Here is an 8,709-nt window from a genome sequence, read left to right as displayed (position 1 = left end):
TATCGAATTGACCAGAATGAGATCAGGAGAGAGCAGGAACTACGTGCTATTTAAGGCTGCATCCTGAAGTCTTAAGAAGAATGAAAGAATGACGGAGAAGCGGCTTCCCCAGGAAGACTCGCCGGGCCACCGGGTCCTGGAGACCCTCAGCAGGCGCCACCGGCTCCGCTGGGCGCCGCCCCCGGGTCTGCCCCGGCGGCTTCCGGCTTCCGGGATCCGGGTCGCACAGCACCCGGGTGGGCGGAGCCACGGGCAGGGCGCGACGCCGGCGGCGTGGGGTGGGCGGGTCCCGGGTGGCGGCGCGGGGACGCGGACCAGGCTAGAGGGGCGGGGCGGGGTGAGACCGCGGAGCGCTGGCGTCTGAGCTGCAGCCGGCGCCGCACGTCCACGGCCGGGGCAGAAGGCTGGCTGGCTGGACGCCGGTGCGCGCGGAGCCGGGGTGCGGCGGGTGAGAAGCGGGAAAAGCCGGTGTCCAGTCCCGAGGCCGACGGTGTCCTGCGTCCCACGGAAGCCACGGTGCGCACTGGGAAGGCTGGCGGGAACGTATCTGCGCCGCCCGGGGCTGCTCCGGTGATCCTCCGGTGAGTAAGCGGCTCCGCTATCGGGCTGCGGGCTGGTCCGGGTGGCTACCAGCGAAGCTCTGCGGATGGGTCGTCCAGCAAGCTTCTGTGATTGCCAACTGCTTCGGAAGGAACGGCACAAAGTTTTTGCACTTAGTAAGGAGACTTTTTACATAGTCGGGGCTATTTGCACCAGCTCCGGTCTCTTTGTACAGTCTTTCACCTTTCCTTCCCTTTCCCCAGACTTCAAAGAGCTGCCTCCTCCCCGGGAGAGAGCTGCTTTTGGGGTTCAGGTCCACTGGATCTGGTCCTGGTGTCAGCAACTATTCATATAAATTATATGCTGAGTGGGCGATTCAGATGATGGATTTTGGGCTGTTTCCAAATTTGCTGCTATAGTCTATTCTGCAATGGTTCTACTTGCACTTGACATCCCGTATTTTCTCCTCTCCAGTTCTGTGGGAGCACGTACCCTTCTCAGTTTTAATTGCGTCTGAACCAGGGATTCATTTCACCAGCTGTGCTGGGCATCTTGGGTGTGTGATAACTGTTACTGCTTGCTTATGACAAAGCGCAGCCTTGTGAATTGCTTTATCAACACAGACACTCAAGCTGAGCTTTCTAATTGTTTTCTAAAATAACTCTTAAAAGATGACGCCCACTGGCGCAGGTAAAGTAAAGGCTTTTGCAGCCAGGTTTGATGTCCTCGTAGAAGGAGAGAACCAACTTTCAAAAGTTGTCATGTGATCTCCACCCCCATAAATAAACACAAGTAATTTTCTTTTTTTTAGAATTTAGAAGATAGTATTTATTGTACAGCTTTGAAATATTGTTAACTTAGACCTAGCATTGTCTCAACGCTGCATCCCTGTGCAGTAGTTACCATCCACATTTTATAGATGAGGAAACTGAAGGTCAGACTTGAAGTGCCTCAGATCTCAGCTTTTACATACAGGTCTGACATCAAAAATTCTTCCTTGACTCCAAATATGTAAACAGGCAGAAGGGGCAGGCAGCTTACAAGGTGGGAAGTCAGGGCATGGGGACATTTGTACATTTCTTTGGTACTGGTGTCTTTGTGTTTGGAGTTGAGGGTTACTTCTGGATCCAGGACACTACTATTTCAGTATTGTTGCCACATCTTTTAGGTCTTTTTGCAGTTATAAACACAATGTCTGGACTTCTGGCTGTAAGATGGGTTCTCTGAATCTCTCCTTTCTTGCCTTTTGCTCTTTAGGCATACAAAGCAGATTAGTCAGATGGCTTAGTAGGCACCTGCTGCCAAGCCTTACAGCCTGAGTTCAATCCCTGTGACCCATGTGGTGGAAGAAGAGAATGGATTCCCCTAAGTTATCTTGTGCCCTCCAGCTGGGCACCATGGCACAAGCATGCACAGACAGACAACCAACAGACAGACAGACAGACAAATAAAGTTTAAGAGAAAGTACAGCCAGGCATAGTGGTGCTCACCTTTAATCATAGCACTCAGGAGGCAGAGGCAGATAGGTATCTGAAGTTCGAGACCATCCTGGTCTACAGAGTGAACTCCAGGACATCCAGAGCTATTCAGAGAAACCCTGTCCTTCCAAAACAACAACAACAACAACAGAGCTGTTCTTCCAAAGGTCCTGAGTTCAGATCCCAGCAACTACATGGTGGCTCACAACCATCCTTAACGAGATCAGACTCCCTCTTCTGGAGTGTCTGAAAACAGCTACAGTGTACTTACATATAATAAATCAATAAATCTTAAAACAAAACAAAACAAAACAAAAAAAACCAACAACAACAAAAAAAAGGAAGGGAAAGAAAGAAAGGAAGAGATGAAAAAGGAGTACAAAGGCCTCCAAGCGGCTCACAGGACTGCCTCCCAAAGATGCAGCATCTGTACCCTGACTTCTTCAGGTCACGAGAATCTCTGACGTTGCAGGGTCTCAACAATCCTTCGAGAGTAAGAGATTATGGGCTGAGGTCCATTCAGCCAGGAAACCTATCATCGAAAGTTCCAGCAGTTTCCCCACCAGAAGCTGCCACCCCCAGTCAGGCTGGCGCCATCATGCCTCAGCAGCTCCTGATCTCCCTGGCCACTGAGACCAGCACCTGGGCGAGGTCGAACCATCATCCCAGGAAGACGAAGGAGAGGGTGTCCCTGTGGCAGGATGTGACAAAAAGGTTTGAAGAAGGTGAGAACACACAAAGCTGGGAGAAGGCGTGGTCCCTTGGGGATAACTTAGGGGTAAGAAGATCCATGTGGGGGTTCATGCTTTGGTGGTCAGGGGATATTTGTGAAGGAGATGCTGGGCTCCTACCTCTGGTTTCTAGTGACTCACTCTTCCTGTGTGCCCCTTCTTTTTCCAATCCCCAGAAACAATATACAACAGGAGGAAAGGCTGCAGGATGTGGGCCCTCCCTCCTGAGTGCCAGTTCCTGAGTGAGAGTCTAACTTAGAATCAGGGAATCAAAGGTCTCTGTCACAAGTCTCAGGTTTTCTGCAAAACACCTGGTCATCTTTGCCCTGGTCAATCTTTTTGGTAATCTTTTGGTCATCATCTTCCTCTGAGAGGCAGGAACAAAATGCCTGACTGCTCTCATTTTACCTAAATTTAAGACACGCCCAAGCCAGGCAGTGGTGGAGCATGAAGGCAGGCAGATTTCTGAGTTCGAGACCAGCCTGGTCTACAGAGTGAGTTCCAGGATAGCCAAGGCTACACAGAGAAACCCTGTCTCAGAAAAAGACATGCCCAAGTCTTAGTCTGTTCAGAGTAGTAGGTAGGGTAGGGTAGGGGAGAGGAGGGGAGGGGAGGGGGTGGGGTGGGGAGGGGAGGAGAGGGGAGGGGAGGGGAGGGGGTGGGGTGGGGAGGGGAGGAGTCAGTGTTTTGTTTGGTCTCATCATTCATACCCATAATGCTTTGTGTTCAGCCCAGTGTTTTTATGTTCTAGCTGAGGGACTTTGGCTAAGCATCTTTTTAAAAATTATATTAATATAATATGTTTATTTAATATATATGAGTATATGCTAGCTGTCTTCAGACACACCAGAAGAGGGTGTCAGATCTCATTACAGATGGTTGTGAGCCACCATGTGGTTGCTGGGAATTGAACTCAGGGCCTCTGGAAGAGCTGTCATCAGTGTTTTTAACTGCTGAGCCTTCTCTCCAGCCCTAGCTAAGGATCTTTTTGTTTGTTTGTTTGATTGTTTGTTTCGAGACAGGGTTTCTCTTTGTAGCCCTGGCTATCCTGGAACTCACTCTGTAGACCAGGCTAGCGTCAAACTCAGAAATCCGCCTGTCTCTGCCTCCCAAGTGCTGGGATTAAAAGTGTGTGCCACCAGCTAAGGATCTTAACAGTGATAAAAATGAATGTTACCTCTCTTTGTTGGTGGCAGTGGTGTTTGGTTACAGTGTCTCATGTACAGCCCAGCCTAGCCTCCAATTTGAATTGCTGTGTAGCAGATGCTGGCCTTTAACTCTTTGTCCTCCTGCTTCTACTTCCTGGATGCAGGGATTAGAAATGTGTGCTACCATGCCTGGCATGAATAAGTTATTATGCATGATGCTTATTATTAATTGCCGAGGGAGACACAGATAAAAATAATAACGGATAGCCTTTAAAAAGGGGGGGGGGGCTGGAGAGGTGGCTCAGTGGTTAAGAGCACTCACTGTTCTTCCAGAGGTCCTGAGTTCAATTCCCAGCAACCACATGGTGGCTCACAGCCATCTGTAATGGAATCCGATGCCCTCTTCTGGTGTGTCTGAAGACAGCAACAGTGTATCCATAGACATAAAATAAACAAATCTTAAAAAAAAAAAAAGGTTCTTTCTTACACAATGGGCAAAGATTTCTCATTGCATGGAGTAAGATTTTCCTGAAGCAGACACCACTGAATCAGGTCTAGATGGTATCTTAGTTTTTATTGGAGAAGGGATAGAAACATTTATACTTTAACGAGTGGGTTTCAAAGTGAACCACAGAGCCGGGGACGTCCAGCCTAGTCAAGGCTTAAGATTGTGTGGTGCTGAGTGACTAAATTAATCAATCAATCAATTAATAATAATAAAAAGAATGTGGTGCCCAGCGGAGTATGCAGCCGAGGTGTTCAGAAGGCAGACGCAGGCAGGTCTCTGAGTTCCAGGCCAGCCAAGGCTACATGCTCTTTGTGAGTGTGTGGGGAAGGAGCCCCTGCCTATGGGACTGGGGAGCTGGGAAGGTGCACAGCTCATGTTTGTTTCTTCTCCTACAGCTCTGCCATCCCATGATGCTGATGGGACGCAACAAGAAACCTTAGCTGATGGAGCTAGCCCTGGCATTCCCGAAGCGGAACCCCAGGTATGTTGATTTTTTTCTTGACATTCCTTCTTAGTTTTTAAAGATGTGAAACCACCTTTTTTTTGAGAAGTGGAAATAGGTTGAGACCAGTAATTCAGTCTGGGGAGGTCCAGACAAGTTACTCACGTAGAACGTTTCTATAGGGGCAGTTTACATTTTTACAGTGGCTTCATCTGGAACATTATCCTAATTTCAAAGCAGAAAGCAAAGAGAGTGATGCTGTTCTACCCCGGCTCCAAACCAACAGAATTATTTGGCATCTAAGATAAGCATAAGTAAAATAGTGGCCTGGAGAAAGGGCCCAAACAGATAAAAGTGCTCGCTACACAATGGTGAAGACCTGAGTTCAGATCTCACCCTCAGCATAACAGTCTGGGTGTGCTTGTAACCCAGTGCTGTAGGTCCTGGAGATAGGAGGATCGCTGGGGTTTACTGGTTGCCAGGCTAGGTGAACACAGGCTCAGGTTCAGAGAGGAGACCGTGCTCCAACTTCCACAAGGTGACCTTTGACCTCCAAAGCCTTCTATAGCACTCTCCTGGTGCATACGTAAGTGTAATTAAGAAATTAAAGCCTAGGTTCTCGGGGCTGGAGAGATGGCTTAGCGGTCAAGAGCACTGACTGCTCTTCTGAAGGTCTTGAGTTCAAATCCCAGCAACCACATGGTGGCTCACAACCATCTGTAATGAGATCTGACGCCCTCTTCTGGTGTGTCTGAAGACAGCTACAGTGTACTTACATATAATTAATAAATAAATCTTAAAAAAAAAAAAAAAGCCTAGGTTCTCAGCACCAGGGAAGGGTTGCATTTTTATTCAAATTTGAAGTACAAGTGACCTGTAGGAAAATACAGATGTGTGCATGACTCAGGTGGGTATGGTGGGGCTCATCTGGAACCCCAGTACTTAGGAGCAAGGGGGTTGCTATGAGTGAAATTGTAGCATTTGGGGAAATAGCCTTGGCTACATAGCAAGGCCATATTTTAAACAGACGGACGGACAGACGGACGGACAGACAATGGTTGGAGAGAGCTCACACATTCAGAGCACTTGCTGCTCCTCCAAAGGACCCCAGTTAGATAGCAGCACCAGTCGGGTGGGTGGCAACTGTCTATAACTCCAGTTCCACAGAATCCTCTTCTGGCTTCTGCAGGCGCTGTACACACACAGTGCATCAGTGCATTCAGGCAAAGCGTTCATACACATAATGTAAAACAGATAAATCTTGAGGGGGGCATCCTCTTGGAGACAGCTGGGAGGAGGACTGGGATGAGGAACTGGAAGGGATGACGAGGAGGGGGATAATGACTGGACTGTAAAAAAAAAAGGAATTAAATAAATAAATCTTTAAAGGAAATTAAAAAGTGCCCTTATTTTAACATGCATGTACTGTGGAAGCAAACTGTCTTAGTTAGGGTTTGTATTCCTGCACAAAACATCATGACCAAGAAGCAAGTTGCAGGGTTGGCGGGGGGTGGGGGGGGTGGGGGCTGTTATTCAGCTTATACCTCCACATTGCTGTTCATCACCAAAGGAAGTCAGAGCAGGAACTCACACAGGTTAGGAACCTGGAGGCAGGAGTAGATGCAGAGGCCATGGAGGAATGCTGCCTACTGGTTTGCTTCCCCTGGCTTGCTCATCTTGCTGTTTTTATTATTATTATTAGATGTTTTCTTTATTTACAATATCTCCTTTGCCAGGTCATCTTGTTTTCTTGCTGTCTTATAGAACCCAGAACTACCAGCCCAGGGATGGTACCACCCACAAGGGGCCCTCCCACCCTTGATCACTAATTGAGAAAATGCCTTACAGCTGGATCTCATGGAGGTATTTCCTCAAAGGAGGCTCCTTTCTCTGTGATAACTCCAGCTTGTGTCAAGTTGAGCTGTAGCCCTGCCCCCTCCTTGACATATTTTTATTAACTGGTCCCATCAGTTGTTGACAGAGGATCTTAAGTCTGACATTGTGGATATTTTTTCTTCTGCCCCCTTAGTCATGACAGTTTGTTTATTATTTTAATAATAAGTTATTATTTTTATGTTTTGAGAAGGGTTTCCCTGTGTAACTCCAGCTGTCCTGGAACTTGCTTTGTAGTCCATGTTGACCTCAGACTCAGAAAGCCACCTGCTTCTGCTGGGATTAAAGCTGCCAGGCCTTGGACCATCTCCTTAAATAGACCTTCTTAGCATTATGAAGTAGCCCTGTGAGTTACAGTATCCCACCCCAAATCTAAAGTGCCCTTCTTCCTCCTCTTCTTCCTCCTCCTCCTCTACCTACTATTCCTCTTCCTCCTCCTCCTCTTTCTCCTCCTCTTCTTCTTCCTCCTCCTCTTCTTCTTCTTCTTCCTCCTCTTCCTCTTCTTCTTTCTCCTACTCCTCTTCCTCTTCCTCCTCTTCCTCTTCCTTCTTCCTCTTCCTCTTCCTTCTTCCTCTTCCTCCTCCTCTCTCTCCCTCCTCCCTCCTTTTTAAAGTCTGGCAGTGTGGCTTTGCCTACAGTCCACCTTAACTTGGCTCTGGTTTTTCCATTATGTTTGCGCAGAGACCTTCCCATCCCTCTTACTTTAAGCCCCTGTCTGCAGTGTGGCTTCCATAGCCAGCTCTTGCTTGCTCAATCCACTCACACAGTTGGTCGTTGGTGTGGTTGCTTCATTTGTATTTTATTTTTTGTCCTGTTTGTATTTGATATTGTTTTGCTCATCTTTACTACCTTCCTGTGGATTAAATACTTTTTCAGTGTTCCACTTTGGTCCTCTAATGATCTTTGGCTACCCTTAAAAGCCCATGGTGGGGCATTCTCGTAAACCCAGCTACCCCGACATTGTTTTTATCAGTCCAGTCTACCTTAAGTGACACTGACATTTGCAGCTCTTGCAAAAACCCAGGTTCATTTCCCAGAACCCACAAGGTGGCGCATAACCATCCAAAACTCCATTTCCTTGGGATCCAATGCCCTCTTCTAACCTCCTAGTGCACCAGGCACACACGTGGTACACATACATAAATGTAGAAAAAGACTCATACATGTAAATAATTTTTAAAAATATTTACTTATTTTATGTATATGAGTACACTACAGCTGTCTTCAGACACACCAGAAGAGGGTGTCAGATCCCATTATAGATGGTTGTGAGCCACTATGTGGTTGCTGGGAATTGAACTCAGGACCTCTGGAAGAGCAGTCAGTGCTCTTAACCACTCCAGCCCCCATAAATAAATCTTAAAAACAACAATGAAAACCACGAGTAACCTTGAGATTACATCTCATTCCATTCAGAATGGCTATCATCAAGAGAAGAGGCAACAGATGTTGTTGGGGATGGGGGAACAGGGACTGTACTCAGTGTTGGATTCTAAATGAGTACAGCTGTTATGGAAGTCAGTGCGGAGGATTCTCCAAAAACTAAGTAAGACTTTCCTATGACTGCATTATAGCACTCCTGGGCACATCTCCAAAGGACTTTATCCCACCACGGAGAGACCTGCACATCTAAGAAAATGGAACCAACCTAGATGCCCATAAGCACGAAAATTTTTCAGGAAAATGGATGAATCTGGGAATTGTATAAAGTCAGGTGACCCAGACTCAGAAAGACAAATGCTGTGTTGTCCCTCGTGTGGATCCTCACACTGTCTACATGTCTGTGTGTGGGTGGAGGAAGTGTGGAAAGAAGGAGCAAGTAGAAGGGACAGAGGTGTTGAGGTGGGAGAGGCAGACAGGTGAGAGTGCAAGGAGGCTGTGTGGGGACAGGAGGCTGTGGAGAGGGAACAGGAGGCTGTGGGGAGGGAACAGGAGACTGTGGGGGGAGGGAACAGGAGGCTGTGGGGGG

At 47.6% G+C, this 8,709-nt stretch overlaps 1 protein-coding gene across 2 annotated transcripts in view; it reads left to right on the top strand.

The window, feature by feature from the left end:
* The first annotated feature begins 244 nt into the window (after positions 1–244).
* Positions 245–8,709, top strand: part of LOC116096557 (zinc finger protein 69-like) — a 15,115-nt gene continuing 6,650 nt past the window's right edge. The window contains exons 1-3 of one of the 2 annotated variants that reach the window (XM_031378517.1): positions 245–581; positions 2,491–2,743; positions 4,801–4,886. In XM_031378517.1, coding sequence (XP_031234377.1) covers positions 2,617–2,743; positions 4,801–4,886 — 213 coding nt within the window. In that variant the 5' untranslated portion in view covers positions 245–581; positions 2,491–2,616. The remainder of the gene's footprint in view (positions 582–2,490; positions 2,744–4,800; positions 4,887–8,709) is intronic. The other variant, XM_031378518.1, reaches the window with a different exon arrangement.

The sequence above is a fragment of the Mastomys coucha genome, unplaced genomic scaffold, assembly GCF_008632895.1.
Source record: "Mastomys coucha isolate ucsf_1 unplaced genomic scaffold, UCSF_Mcou_1 pScaffold18, whole genome shotgun sequence".
NCBI classification, from domain to species: domain Eukaryota; kingdom Metazoa; phylum Chordata; class Mammalia; order Rodentia; family Muridae; genus Mastomys; species Mastomys coucha.
This window is presented reverse-complemented; position numbering and strand designations above follow the sequence as displayed.